The sequence below is a fragment of the Bidens hawaiensis genome, unplaced genomic scaffold (assembly GCF_021521415.1).
Source record: "Bidens hawaiensis isolate Kalapana, Puna unplaced genomic scaffold, B.hawaiensis_p1.1 tig00035168_1, whole genome shotgun sequence".
Classification (NCBI taxonomy): domain Eukaryota; kingdom Viridiplantae; phylum Streptophyta; class Magnoliopsida; order Asterales; family Asteraceae; genus Bidens; species Bidens hawaiensis.
Genome location: NW_027496134.1, coordinates 168,949 through 184,868, shown reverse-complemented (window position 1 = coordinate 184,868; position 15,920 = coordinate 168,949). Strand labels below are relative to the sequence as shown.

Sequence of the window (15,920 nt, the reverse complement as noted above, 5' to 3'; positions counted from 1 at the left end):
TTTCAATAAGAATTGGAACTGAAGGGAATTGAAATCCAAATACATTATTAATATGCTCGTTTGACAAATGAATAAAAATCAAGAAATTCTTTTTTTTTTCAATGATAACGTCGAAAACATTTTAGTTATTTTAGACTTTTTGTTTTTTATTTATATTTTGCAATATTATTTTTTTTGAATTTTTTTATGGGTTTTCTATTAAGATCAAAAACCCCTCAAAAAAATATTCAAAAATAATAATAAAAATTTCATAACTCAAAATAGAAATTAAAAACAAAAAAAGTAAAAAAACTAAAATATTTTACTTATTCGTTGTCCTGAAAAAAATCGAGGTAAGATTCCAATGAATATCCTTGAATTCTTGAACTCCAATTTTGAAAATTTAAAAGAGTTTGAAGGAATTTGAATTCAAATTCCAATTCCAATTCCAATTCTTTGAACCGAACACACCAAAATTGAATTAAGATTCCAATTCCAACGAAACGAACACGTCATGGGATTTTAATTCCAATTCCTTTGAATTCCCACGAATTCTGTGAAACGAACACACCATATAATCACATACCCGGATACCGTCCCAAATATTTTGAGTTGTTTTTGTCACTTCTAAACAATTGAGCATTTCACAATACTCCGTTCTTAGGTATAAAATGACTCATAAAAGGTAAATGTTACACAAACGTAATTAAGAGGGAAACATCAAAACAAAAACATGGTTCCTACCGTATTCTTTCTAATTTAAATACAATTATGATTATTTCTAAAACTGGATTATGAAGAACTAACAAGTAATTGGCGGTCAAAGTCAAATTGAGCAAGAGACATTTGTTGCTATGCAAGTACCTCATCCAATTGCCTGTTGTGGTTCCATGGATTGAAGCCTGGACAACAGAAGCTTCTCGAACTTCAATGCTTTTAGAGAACGACCATTTGAAACGGCAGCATGTTCAATAGATGGGCCTGACCCGGCCCGACTACTGACCCGTTTTCTGCCCATTTGCACCATTGAATCCGATGTACCCATGAAATAATATACCTGCCAAATATGATTGCAAAATATATATTATGGGACATCCAAGAAAGTAATGTGATTATTATTACACGAAAGGAATAATGAATGTTACCTTATGCGTAAATGGGGTTATCTTGAATTCGAGTCCATTTACAATATGAAACTTTTCCATGGCCTTTGCCATTGCCGAGTCAACGTCATCACATGCATATCGACGCTTATTCCTAAAAACGAAAACACAAAACTATGTAAACTCACATTTATATTTCCAGTATCTAGGGTCATATACTAGTACGGGAAAGTTAACGTACAATTAGCACGTTAATTTCACTTGTATATGATCCAAACCTTATACTAGTAAATCCTAATGATAATACTAATAACTATATATACCAGCATTAAACTATAAATAAAAAGTTATAAAAAACGGCCTTTATGTTTATATCTACTTCATCCTTTATCTTCAAAAAGCATGCCGAACATCCTTCATGTAAACTTTTTGCAACGGATTTCGTCCTTTAAACTAACATTTGTTAGTTTTCATTGTACATACCAAATTGCTCTCACCTGCTATGACTTAGCGATGAAAGCTAATTGACGTTATGATGGACCCCAATTCAGTAAACGACTACTAGCCGTAGAAGACGGGTCGGGTCTAACCCGGAGCTGGTCTCCAACACATGAAAATGGGTGATGGGTCAAGTTTCACCCACGTTCTCCACCACCGGCTATTTATTTTACATGTGTTTTCTTTGCATTTTAATTACCTAAATTTATCTACTTGTACTTTTAAGCTTCTTAGGTAGTAAGCAGTTTTATTTTCCCTGTTATTTAGGATCATGGGCCAGTTATCTATTTTCTGGTTTCTTTATGTACTCAATTATCAATGAATGAGAGGTGGTGATTTATGTTTAATTTTCTTCTACTCGGTTCTTTCCTTCGTGGGTGACCAGTAAAGACCATTGCTAGCACAAGTTGGCTCCTTGTGTGGTAATCTTTGGACTCAACTCAGACCTAAGGTGGTGTTTCTGTATCCTTAGGAATGACTAGGTTTGCCCTATCGAATCCTCGTGTGGTGAATTTCTGTAACACGAGTATCCGTTAGTAGTCAATTTTCTTTGTCAGTATCAAATTATTATCCGTTACCGGGCTGATTGCTATCACGTTAGTCTAAAGGACAAAATCTGTAGCAAAAACTTCACATAAAGGATGTTCAATGAGTTTTTCGAAGATAAAAGACAAAACCTGCAAGTACATATACACGTAAAGGACGTTTATGTAATTTTGTCAACTGCAAATGACAAACACATACCTCTTTAAGAAGATTCTGTGCTTCTTTTTCCTAGGATTAACCGAAAGGAGTTGGATGTTTAGATATGCTGAAAAACTTGGATCCATCAAAGAAGCCGGTGGTTCAGACTTTTCATATCCAAAGTTTATTATTTGTATCGTTAATCGGGTTTGTCTATGCATTTCTGGGATAGATGACTGCAACAAAAACAATGCTTGTTAAACCAGACTATAAGGTAGAAGTAGCTTTTAAAACGGGCCAAATGGGTAGGGCTGTAAAGCAGCGAACCGTCCAGCTGGAAGTTCGTTCGTTTAATAAATGAACGAACATGAACAAGGAATTGTGTTCGATTAATTAAATGAATGAACATGAACAGAGGTCATATTCGTTCAATTGTGTTCCTAAATGTTCGGTAACGTGTTCATGAACGTTCATCGTTTACGTTCGTTTATGTTTGTTTGCATTCGTTTATGAAATTAACGAACGAACACGAACAAACTCATTTCCTTAATGAATGAACACGCAAAAGAAATTTTATTCTGTGTGTGTTCGTGAATCATTTGTCCGGTAAATTTTTCACAAACGAACAGCAACAAGGTCTAGTTTGGTTTAATTACAGCCCTAAAAACAGGATTAATGAATAAAACCTCCTAAAATTACGTATATAAAAATATAGACTACTCACACAGTCAAACCGGAAGATCTTGGAGTCGTTAACAATAACGCTCGCGTTTGCGTTGTAAAGTTCGTCTACGAATCCATTCTTCCTTAAACTTTCATATGCATACAGATCAAGAAGCTTGTTATTAACTTCATCCATGGTGATGGCTAGTAGCTGTGGAAGCATTAGTCAAAGGTCAAACCGGAGAACAATAATACGTAACTGAAAACAATAACTAAGGAGAAATGATGGTGTCACCAATTTCGTCAGCTTGTCGATTAGCTTGTCCAATGTGAAGACAGGAAACGACCAGGTGCCAAGAACAGCCCGGCATTCATCCTCATATTTTGCACTATCAATAGCACCATCAAGAAAACTATAGAGTAGATCTAAGAATCTGTGTATAAGATAATAAGACTGATCATTGAGGGTAAAACGGTAAATAGTATGGATGTAAATGAACCAAATGTTAAGTGAACTGTTCGTATGGTTAAACGGACGAACATGAACACATGTCACGTTCGTTATGTTCATGAACGCTCATTTACGTATTCACTTAAAGTTTTAGGCCCATAACAATTTAGTCAATTTCATGATTTACCTGGGGAATTTAGTCTAGCTTTAATAAATTTTTAGGCTCAACAAATTTATGCCCTTTTATGTTCACGTCTGTTCATTTAAACTCGTTTACGTCCATTTGTTTATGTTCATTTATGTTTGTTAGTTTAAGTTTGTTCTTTTAAGTTCATTAACAATATATTCGTTTAAACTTTTTAGGCTCGTTATAATTTACTAGCTGAATAATTTCTTAGGCCCGATACATTGCTGTTTGCATTTATTTTAATTAGCTCAGTTATGTTCATTCATTTACGTTCGTGAACCGTTCCTTTATACTGTTAACAAACAACCATAAACAAACATAAACATGTTCATTTTTTTAACAAACAAACACGAACAAGAAGGGGAAGGTTAACGTACAAATGAAATTAACGTGCTAAACGTGAGAATCAAGTAGAGTCATTATATATACAGGTAAAGTAATTATGTAATTACATCATAGAGTAATTATTATAGAGTAATTACATAATTACTCTACTTGTATATATAATTACTCTACTTGATTCTCACGTTTAGCACGTTAATATCATTTGTATCTGAGCCAAACCCCGAACAAGAAAACCCTGTTCATTTAATTCTTCGTGATTGATCGTCTGTTAGGTTAAACCTAAACGAACGAACACAAACAAGTTCATTTTCTTGGCAAACGAATACGAACAAGAAAATCCTGTTCGTTTAATTGTTTGTGTTCGATCGTTTGTTCAGTTGAAGTTAAAGTGTTAAATGAAGGAACAAGAACAAACTTTTTTCTTAACGAACGAACGCGAGCAAGAAAAACCCGTTCGTTTAATTGGTCATGTTCGATCGTTTGTTCAGATAAAGTTAAACGAACACGAACACACATTTTCTTAACGAACAAGAAGGACCCGTTCGTTTATTTGTTCGTGCTCAACCTTTTGGTTCAGTTACAGTTAAACGAAATAACGATAACACGCCCCATTCATGTTCATTCACTCGGTTCATTTTACAGGTAAGTAGACTTCAATTGAAATAGTTAAAACACCTAGCATATGAATCATTAGGTGTTGTATCATTTGAACCCCTCCATCTTTCAACCAGAGACTTTTCCTTTGCTTCCTCTAGTCTTGAGTATAATATCTGTATTTAAGAACAAAATTTAATAAAAACTATATTAATAAACAAAAATAATTAATTTAATATTTAACATAAAAACAATCTTTACTTGATGAAGTCTGAAGAAAACATAAAAGTCATCATTTCCATAAAAGACCCTAGACTTTCTCTTATTATCAACTTCTGCAGAAACATGCAGCATTACCGGCTTCGCTCTATCCAACAAATCTTCAACCGGACAAACATCGTCACCAACCGCATATGCCACATCATCACTCTCACCATTATTATCATGATCGCCATCAGGAGATAGATCCTCTTCATCACCAGATTCACTTCCTGAATCATCACCATTTTCAAAAGCAAAACCATTCTCTTTAACACCACCATTAGCTAAATGTACACCTGTAATGATACGATTGGCTGATTTTGCAGCAGTTTGGTGTGAAGACCGAGGAGGAACACCGAGCATAGGTTCCACGAAAGTGGTCCAAATCTTTACAGCTTTAGTAATTTGTTCGGGTGAACTCGTTTGTGCAATTGCATATTTCATAACCTGATATAAATCTTCATGTATATCCAAATCAGAATATTTAAATTCTTGATGTGGAATATTGTTTTGTTTATTTCCGGGTCCGATACATTGACGGATGTTATCTTCTATAGATTTTTCTTCACTCATTTCCTTAATTTCAGCCAACAAAGCTGCAATTATAATATAAAATCATGAATAATATACTATCTATAAAAAAGAAAGGGATACTTTGATAAATATCCCTATAAAACTTGTCTAAATATATATCCTTCTAAAATAATCAAAATACCATATATATATATATAGATATATATATATACACACATATATGTATATAGTCTTAAGAGAATTACTTGGAAATTGAGAACTTTTGATTACCATTATGGTCCATTCATTTCCCTTCAAGCAATTATATCTTTTTTTTATTCTTTACAAAAAAATGAACTTTGTGAGAAGTATTTTTTTTTTTTTGGAATTTGTACGTGTTTAAAAATGAAAAATAAGTATTATACATATATTGTACAAGAAGAGGGTTCAAATAAAAAACAATTGTTTTGTGAGAAGTGTGAGAATGCTTTAAAATAAAGCAAACCACCTAAATAGGAAACTATAGTATGTAAATAGGAAACTGTACTATATTATTAAACTACTAATATCAACCACTAGATCCTAGATCCAAGGGTCTAGATCTCTTCCTATGCTTCTCACAAAATTATTGTTTTTTACATTAATCCTACCCTATTGTACAAATAAACAAAATTAACAAATTATGTGGTTGGATAAGGAAATGATAATGTATGCAAACAAAATAACAGATTATGTAAAGGAAAATGATAATGTACATATATGTATAATTAAGAGAATGATAATGTACATATATACACAATTAAAAGAAATGATAAGGTACATATATACACAATTAAAAGAAATGATAATGTACATATATATACATAATGTAACCTATGCAGTTAATGCGGTCATATACATGTATGTAAATGGAAAGGAAAATGATAATGTACATATATGTACAATTTTTATATACATATATAAAACTGTAAACATATATAATATTAATAGTAATATCAAAAGTCAAAACTCAAAAATGTCAATATTGTAACATGATCTAATCGTAAGCCATGAAATCTTCTTCCGAGTCCACATCAATCAAGGCATCCAAAATATCGGTTAAATATCAGTCATATCGCGGATAATATAGGTACCCATATTCTGACTGATATTTGAACCGATATTTTGCTTGGGGACAGATAACTGATATATCACCAATATCCCGATAACCGATATATAGCCGGTATTATTAGCATAGTATGTAACTGGATATTATATGATAATGTACATACATGTACAAACTAAAAAACTCGAAAATTTCCGTTTTTTGAACAAAAAAATGCTTGAAGGGAAATAAGTGGTCCAATATAGGGCTGTGCAACGGGATGGAACCATCGATACCGGTACCGAAAATAACTGAAAAATGAAACCGGAACCAGATGCTATCATAGTAAACCGGGTCGGTTCCAAAACCACTAAAATCAGTTCTCGCTAATCGTTTTTTTGGCAGAACCGGTTCTGTCGGTTATGTTATCAAATGGGGATGTGCAAACTTTGCAAATTGCCCCAATAAAAAACTAAATTTAAATCAAACCATCAAAAAGTAGCAACATTTAAACTTCAAAGTTCAAACCATCCAAATTAAAAGTAGCAACAAATAAAGGTTTCAATCCATAATTTTTTGGTAAAATTCGGAATATTAATATGAAACATGACTTCTCATTTGTTAACTTATTATATCTTCTTGCTTGTGAAAAACGTTACGATCGATAAATACCTGTTCATTATAGGAGGAAGTTAGAAACAAAAAAAAAGAAATTAAATACATGTTCATTATCAAAGCAACGAAGCCAAGAATGGCAGACTTGCGATTGATCGGTCTTTGTTAACAGTTGCAAGAGAAGATTAGCGTTTAATAAGGTTGCAAGAGAACATTAGGGGGTTTGTTTAAAGTTGTCGATCGCGTCTGTTGGTTTTTGGCCTGTGAATCAGAAAGGTGGTATATGCAAAGCCATTAAACAATAGGAAAGTTATTTTGAATTTTAATATTCGGTTCTTCGGTTCCAAATCTTGAGCCTTTGGTTTTACCGAGAACCATTTAATACAAAAACCGAGAACCGGAACCATAAGATAACACACTTTGGTGGTTCTGATACACCGGTTCAGTTCCGGTTCTCGCGGTTCCGAACCGTTTCTGGCCCGCCCCTATCCAAAATGGTTCTCATGGGTTCTCACACAATTCCAATCCTACAAACACACACACACATACACACACACACACGTATATATAGAAAAGGGTTCAAATAAAAAATAATTGTTTTGTGAGAAGTGTGAGAAGGCTTTAAAATAAAACACACCACCTAAATAGGACACTATAACATGTAAATAGGAAACTATACAACTTTTAGAAAATAGTGTCCTATTTAGGTGGTGTTTTTTTTATTTTAAAGCCTTCTCACACTTCTCACAAAACAATTGTTTTTTATTTGAACCCTTTCATATATATATATATATATGGGTGGGATCTAGAGAGAACTCCTTTTAAAGAGAGAAACAGAGAACTACTAAAGAATTATTTTTAAAAATAATATTTTGCGATTTTTTTCTTTCCTCCTAATAAGATGACATTGTTTCTAAAAAAACTGTCAATGTAATGCGTATGTGCATTAATGTGTATTGCATATTAAAATAGTGTTTTATTGCGTATAATACAACACAAATGCATTATCTAATACATACTATTGAATATATGCAAATACAACACTAATAATTGTATGCAAAACACACTATCGCATATATGTAATACAACATTAATGCGCACTATATCGATTTTTTTATTTTTGTATATAATATAACACTATTGCAAATATACAAAATACAAACAATTGTATATATGCTATTCAACACTATTTCAAATATCAAAATGCATACTATTGCACATATGCATTATAAAAAAGTCGATGTATTGCATATATGCATTACGAGTTTTATTTTATTTTATTTTATTTTATTTTATTTGTGGTGAAGAATAGCAACATATAAGAAGGATGAAAGAAAAAAAAATTAAAAATACTTTTTTTACTTAAATTAAAAATATTTCATTATTAGTTCTCTAATTCTCTCTCTAAGAAGGAGTTCTCTCTTGATCCTTTCCCTATATAATTTATCAAGTTTTGTAGGGATATATATGAAATTATCCATAAATGAATGTTAGTTCACCTTTAGCGCTCAAGCTCTTTGAATCTTGTTGTTTGAAATAAAAGCTGCGATGATCAAGTGATTTGTGGTAATTTTTAGCATAAATTTCGGCCCAAACTTTCTTATTATCAGCACGACACCGAAGCCACTCTTCTTGTTTCTGCTTCAAACGGGTTAATATTACTGGTAAAGCAAGAGATGCATTTTTTCTTAAAACATCCATCACGTCATGCCCGTGATCACCGTACAAGCGTCCAATGCATTTCAAATTAATAGCTGCATTACACAAAAAAATCAGCCACTAATTATTTGTGTCGTCTTCAGGTCAACCCATTTAATGTTAGTTTACAAATATGAATAATACCTAATGACTTAGTAGCAATTTAAACAACTAATTACTCATTCATATGAAACATTTTTTGTAATTTGTGTTATTTTAATTGTTTGTGCATTTCCAAAACAAACTTGTGTACTTAGAATAAGCGAATGAGGATGATTGGAGAACGAGCGTTTACAACAAACAAAATAGCAACCCGCTTTTTAACGGACCGTGTTCGATTGACCCGTTTTATGTTCATTTATGAATATGAGTAATACCTGGTGGCTTAGTAACATTTAAAACGGTAAATTCCTCTAAGAACAAATTTGTGTAATTAGAATAAGTAAATGATGATAATCAGAGAATGTGCAGTTAGAACTAACAAAATAACACTGTTGGAAGTGAAGAGTATATAAAATGGTTCAGAAGGGAAAATAAATTCACTTTTAGAAGTTGAGTAATATGAAAATTTAATATCATAAACTTTGTGATCATATTTGACACGCTAAATATTTAGAATTGTTTTTTGAGATTTTTGGAAAAAAAAAGTAGCAAAATTACCCATTTTTGCCACGTGCACATGTTATTAATCCGCTTCTCACCTGTGAAATCTTCAATATTAACTGCATTATCGGTCTTGCCCGAGTTATCATTAATTCTGTCCAATAATTCTTCCACACGTTTGGCTGTTACGTTTACAGATTCTACTAACATGTCCAGTTCAAATCTGAAATATACAAACCAAAACCAATTTATGAAAGTTTTATGGCAAAATAAGATAAATACACACTTAATGATGTTATAATTCAAAGAAATTTCTAACCTGTCATCTTCACATCGAAACAAGCTTTCTTCATACTGATTCTTACGCATGTGTTTAAAAGAATAATCCTCACTGCCAGATGTAACCGACACCCAATGATCATTCAACACCTCATAACCAATCTTTGTTCTTTGACTAGCTGAAGGAATTGGGTACTGTATCAAGCAAAAAAATGATAATAATAGATCATAACCCGACTACCTGAAGAAACACCAAATTTTACAAAATAATAATAATAATATGAAAACCAAACATTCTTTATGTAAAATTTCATACATCTTTTGGCAGAAGTCTGTAACTTGGAGTGCAACATTCACAGTCAGAAAGATCAAGTTCTTGAATCGATTTTGCAAGATATTTTTCCTTGCTGGAAATTGAAGATGGTTTAGATCCCGATTCTGCCAAAAGTCAAAAGTAAAAGTCAAGCTACAGTGATAAATAACAAATTTAGCAATGAGGGGCGTTCGTGTGAATCAGCATTCAGATATAGTGATATAACAAACCACGTGTATAGTTCAGTCACTCGTCGAGAAAAAGCTATATGCGTAAATACATTATTAGATAAAGATCTTACAGTTAAATACGGTTTCAATCCATGTGGTTTGAGCCAAAAGACTAAAATGCCCTTCTGTATGAAACTAATGAACCAAAAAGGCCCCGAAAAAAACTATTGGAATAGTTTGTTATTTGGGTCAAACCACAGGGACTAAAACCGTATTTAACTCAAGATCTTATTAACTAATAGAGGAAAATAAGTTACTAGTAGCAAGTAAATAAGAACTTTTATTAATAATTACTTGTCATTTCACTGCGGTCTATAAATTCATTGACTTCTTCCACAAGATCCACATATGCTCCAAGCAAATTATTTACCTAGCAAGTTAAAAAAAATGCTTCAAATTCACCAAATCAGTCAAAATACCATCAAATATAAGCACACAAATTACTCTGAATATATAAAAGTAACAAAGAGACGTAGGCCTGTAAACGAACCGAATGTTCAGTGAACCGTTTGGCAGAAAGTTCGTCTGCATTTGTTTATTTAATAATTGAGCAAACATGAGCACAATTTTTTGTTCATTTGGTTAAATGGATGAACATGAACACATGACTCATTCGTTCATTGACGGCCGTTTACATTAATTTATGTTCAGTAGTTAAGTCTTAAGTTATTCGTTTACGTTGATTTACATATATAGGGCCCAATACAATTTAGTCTAGTTATATGAACTTGATATATCACCCATTGCAATTTAGTATAGTTTTAGTCTACTTTTAGTTGGTGTTCCCTCAATTATGTTTGTTCATATATGTTCAACCATATTCATTCGTGAACGTTCGTTTATACTATTAACAAACAAACACGCTCATTTTCTTAACGAACGAACACAAACAAACAAGAAAACCAGGTTCGCTTATATGTCCGTGTTCGCTAGTTTGTTCCGCTAAAGTTAAACAAACGAAGACGAACATTCCCAGTTCTTGTTCGTTTACAAGCCTAATGAGCATTTAGTGACATGTTAAAAGAAAGGCAATTAATTGTTTAAATTCTGCCAAAAGCAACACAAATCCACACTAAACATAGTTAAAGATATATAACGTAAAATATTTACCAGTGACTGCAGTTGTGGTCGAGTAATAGTTTCTGTGCAATACTGTTCAATACACTTCAGAAACGCCTGATAATCTTCTGAGTTACTCAATATTTCCTTTACTTTCTCACGAAGCCGAAGCATTTGACCATGCAAATCTATCCAACATTAAAAAAAAGTTTGATAATGACAGGAAATAACATAAAGTTTCATTATTTTATTTTGAAGTAGAAGATAAATACCTTGATGAAACAGTTCAGCTACAGTGTCCTCAAGAGTACAATCTTTGTCATCAGGATTATGTTCTTTGAGTTCTGTGTTGTCTGATGTGTCGGTTTCTTTATCAGCCCCAACACATCCTTTTTCATGAACTGGATCAGTCCTGTCAATGTTGACTTTGCTTTCAACATAAGTTTTAACTGCCTTTTTAGACTGAAGAGGTCTCGGTGTGACAGCTGGCGAGCTCCTGTTGTCATGTACAGAGTTATTGTTGCTACTAGAGTGACCAGAATGATTAGATCCTGTTGCTGAAGAATCGGGAAAAAAGTTTGTGAACTCGTTAAGCAGATCCTGTTGATCATTAAGAAGTGCAGCAACCTGAAAAGGATAGCGGTATAATGTACCAATTAAAAAACTACAAAAAGAGTTGTTAAAAACTAAATATAATACCTCTTGGTGGACTTCCTTGATGGGTTTATTTTCTTTTTTGAACTTATTCAAAGTATCAAGAAAATATTTGTATACATGGTCTTGGCCTTGAAATCTCATCTGCAAGCAAAAACTGATGTAAGATGAAAATTTTCAAATGAAAACTAAGGTTTACCCTCTCGAACCACGTTTTTCCTTAAAAAGTTAAAGCACAGGGGGTCTAATAGGCTTGTAAACGAACCGAACGAACACGAACAATTAATTGAACGGGTTTTCTTATTTGTGTTCGTTTGTTAAGAAAATAACTTGTTCGTGTTCGTTTATGTTCGTTCATTCACAGTATAAACGAACAATCCACGAACATATACAAACGAACATTATTGGCCTAAAAATTACTAAAACAACAATAAATTGTAACATGTCTAAAATTTTAATATATTAATAGACGTAAACGAATGAACTTAAACAAAAGTAAACTGACGTACATAAATGAACTTAAACAAACAAACATAAACGAGCGTTCATGAACATAAATGAACAAAGGAGACACGTGTCCTGTGTCCATGTTCCTTCGTTATCTAAACAAACGAATTACCAGTCGAACGGTTCATGAATAGTTCACCGAACGTTTGGTTCGTTTACATGTAACTAGTAGCTTGATGGTACCATTTCCAATAATGCTATTATTACCTTTATTTTGTTTACAAATACAATCGCTTCTTCTAAATCCAATGGCTTCTTAACATTATGTTGTGCATTCTCGCGTGGGAGTGTGATCTCAAATCCCTTTGGAAGAAAGGGATTGAAACCCAAAATTAGCTCCCGATTCCCATCAAACAATTCTTTCACTCTTGTTACGACACCTGTGGTGTCAAGTCTAAGAAAATATATAATAATCGTAATCAAGAACGCGTTTCCACATAATGAAAACATGAAAACTGAAAGAAGCAACACCTTAGACAAACCTTTGTGCCTTGAAATCATTCATGACTTTAAGAAACTCATCATAGTTTTCCTTTTTGTCTTGAAATGCATCTTTAACTTTCTGAAGATATGTAATGACATCATTTGTTGTCAACTTCTGTGAGCTGCCTTTTGCATTCATTGGGGATTCCCTATGCCTAGAGCTTCATTGCAGAAGATAAATTGAACAAATCAACATTTAAAGAAATATTATCCAACAAGTCTTGAATAGGGCTGTCCTTTTTATCCGCAACCCGTAACCTTACCCTTAAAACTATTAACCCAGCCTGAAAGTACCCATACTCATGAAACCCCCGAATCTAACAAAACCTGAACCCGACCCGTACCAATTCGAGTCGAGTACTGAGTACTTTTTAATTAGATTCGGGTAAACCCGAGTAACCTGTTTGACCTAGTCGTCCATGATAAATGTTATTATATCGCCAATTACAATATCTACAGTAACATATTCTACTCTGATTCCAACATTCCCACCCCATTGAATCAATTACTATTCCAAAAAGTTTAATTCCACCAATTATTCAAGAGATATGGCTATTTATTCAATCAATCGATCAAGTGTGAAGATTGAAGACGTTTATGCTTGATTTTTTTATTTTTTTAATTATTATTGGAGTTTTTAACTTCACTTGTGCTAAGGATTGTATATTTTGGATTATGTCGTTTGTTATTCATTTATGTAAGTTAAAATTCTAAGATGATATTTTTGCTTGAATTTTAGCATATACATAAATTTAGTTTTCTAGGTCAAATACTTGAAACCCAATTAACCCGCACTAGAGTACTCATAAAACCCAAAACCGAAGAACCCGGGGGAGATTAGGGTCGGGTATTAGTACTAGAAATAAATTTCTCAAACCCGAGAAACCCGAAAGTACAACCCAAATAACGCCCCTAGTCTTGAATGGCATTGCATCTCAAAGACTCAATCAGACATCATTAACATTCATTAATCTGCAGAGGGGGTTAGATCATAAAGCAACTTAACGAAAAATGCCCTAATTCAAAGCCTTGCACTACAAAATCAATTTTAACCTAAATTCAGAAGATTTTAATTTAAACCTGATTATTGACAAGGATCTATACTTCTCTAGTAAGTTATAACTTATAACCCTAATTGAACAAATCAAAACATTTAAAGAAAAATAATCCTATAACTCTATAAGTCATTAACATTCATCAATCTGCAGCGGCGCTTAGAATGCTAGATCATCAAGCCACTTAAGCCCTAATTCAAAAACAAACCACTACAAAATTAAATTTAACCAAAATTCATATAATAAACAAAATTCAAATATTGAAAAGGATCTATACTTTTCTTGTAAGTTATTACCCTAATTGAACAAACTAAAACATTAAATAAAAAACAAATTCAACAAGTCATTAACATTCATCAATGATCAATTTGCAGAGGCGGTTAGAATTCTAGATCATCAAGCCACTTAACAAAAGAAGCCCTAATTCAAAATCAAATTTAACATAAAATCATATAATTAACAAACTTCAAATATTGAAAAGGACCTATAGTTTTCTTATATGTCATAACCCTAACCGAACAACAGTGCATCTACATCCAACAAACACCAAATCTCCCTAACCAACTTTACATAAATCCACCTAATAAACATCATAATCACACACATTTTCCAAACAAATACTTACGGTTCAGAAACAAAAGGCCGCTTGATTTGATGACCGCTATAAGCATCATCAAGTAACTTAACAAAAGAATGCCCCAATTCAAAAACTTGCACTACAAAATCAAATTGAACCTAAACTCAGATTATTAATTTAAATTCTGATATAATTAACTAAACTTTTGTTATAAGTCATAACCCTAACCGAACAACAGTACATCTACATCCGACAAACACCTAATCTCCCTAAACATAAATCACATACATGTATTCACTCATCAACAACAAAATCCACCTGATAAACATCATAATCACACTCAATACTTACGGTTCAGAAACAAATGGCCGCTTGATTTGAGGACTGCTGTGGGCATCATCATCATCTCTAGACCGCTTCGTACCTTCAAATCAACACAATTAAGCTCTAATTAAGAGCAATTAACAATGAAAACCTAAAATAACTGCAATTAACAACACGTGTAAACAGATCACCGTCAACCATGCCGTCAGCAATTGAGCTTAAACATCAACAGAAGTAGCAGCTAACAATGCAACAGCAGCAGCAAATCGAATACACAGAATTATTATTATACTCTTCAAATTCGGCCTCGAGGTGTAGCTGATTTTGCACAACAGAAGAAAGAAGCGTATAATCTGTGTTTCAATGTATTAATTTACTTACTTACAGAGGAGATATAGATACAGGAGTTTCTGTACGTATAGGTGTATAATAATATTATTGTATTATTGTTATTATATATGTGTGTGTATGTGTGTGTGTAACAAAGAAGAAAGAAAGAGGGGATAGCAAATAAATGGATAGTGACGGTAATTTGACGACGGCTTTATTTTATGTTTAATGAACCGGATGACCGCCAACCGGAGTGACCGGTAACTTTTATACGCTTGCTTGCTGCCTAGGACAAAAGCTGTACTCTTGTCTTGTGACTTTTCAAAGGGTTGGTTTATAAGTTACTGTGTTTACACTTTCCTGTGTTTTAACATTTGAACTTTTATTTTACATCCTAAATCATATTAAAACTTTATTAAAGTGGGAATGGCATTTACCCTAAACTACTACTTCTTTGATAACGGCCATCTTTTCATTATATTCGTTTACACTTATTGGCGAAGCTTCATTGAGGCCCGGGGTTGTGACATCTGCCCTGATCCGGCCCGACCCAGGTACCCGTTTCTCTGACCCGATCTCTTTCTTTTATGATTTAATATTTATTTATACTTATATTTTACTTTTAATAATAATAATATACTTTTCCTTCCCGCCTCTTTCTCTCTCTTTCTTTCCGCCGTCCCGACCCTCTCCTCTCTTTCCGCCTTGTTTCCCTCTTTTTCTTCTAACTATTTGCTTGTCCTTTGTTCCTTCCCGCCTAAGGTTGTCTGCGCAGCTCCACGCGCCAGACCCCTTACAAGGAATCCTGCGTGAAGACCACCTGTTTCAGCG

General features: G+C 33.1%; 1 protein-coding gene across 1 annotated transcript; it reads right to left on the bottom strand.

The window, feature by feature from the left end:
- Positions 1 to 800: 800 nt before the first annotated feature.
- On the bottom strand, positions 801 to 15,200 carry LOC143587174 (paired amphipathic helix protein Sin3-like 4). The gene is made up of 19 exons (XM_077068539.1): positions 14,951 to 15,200; positions 14,787 to 14,859; positions 12,803 to 12,964; positions 12,528 to 12,714; positions 11,859 to 11,957; positions 11,432 to 11,786; positions 11,211 to 11,347; positions 10,395 to 10,470; positions 9,874 to 9,995; positions 9,598 to 9,752; positions 9,377 to 9,501; positions 8,477 to 8,731; positions 4,766 to 5,361; positions 4,586 to 4,680; positions 3,223 to 3,361; positions 2,989 to 3,138; positions 2,325 to 2,500; positions 1,125 to 1,236; positions 801 to 1,036 (listed from the first exon to the last, which is right to left on the bottom strand). The coding sequence occupies exons 1-19, from the start codon at positions 14,958 to 14,960 to the stop codon at positions 845 to 847; spliced, it is 3,216 nt and encodes a 1,071-aa protein (XP_076924654.1). The 5' UTR covers positions 14,961 to 15,200; the 3' UTR covers positions 801 to 844.
- Positions 15,201 to 15,920: the final 720 nt, after the last annotated feature.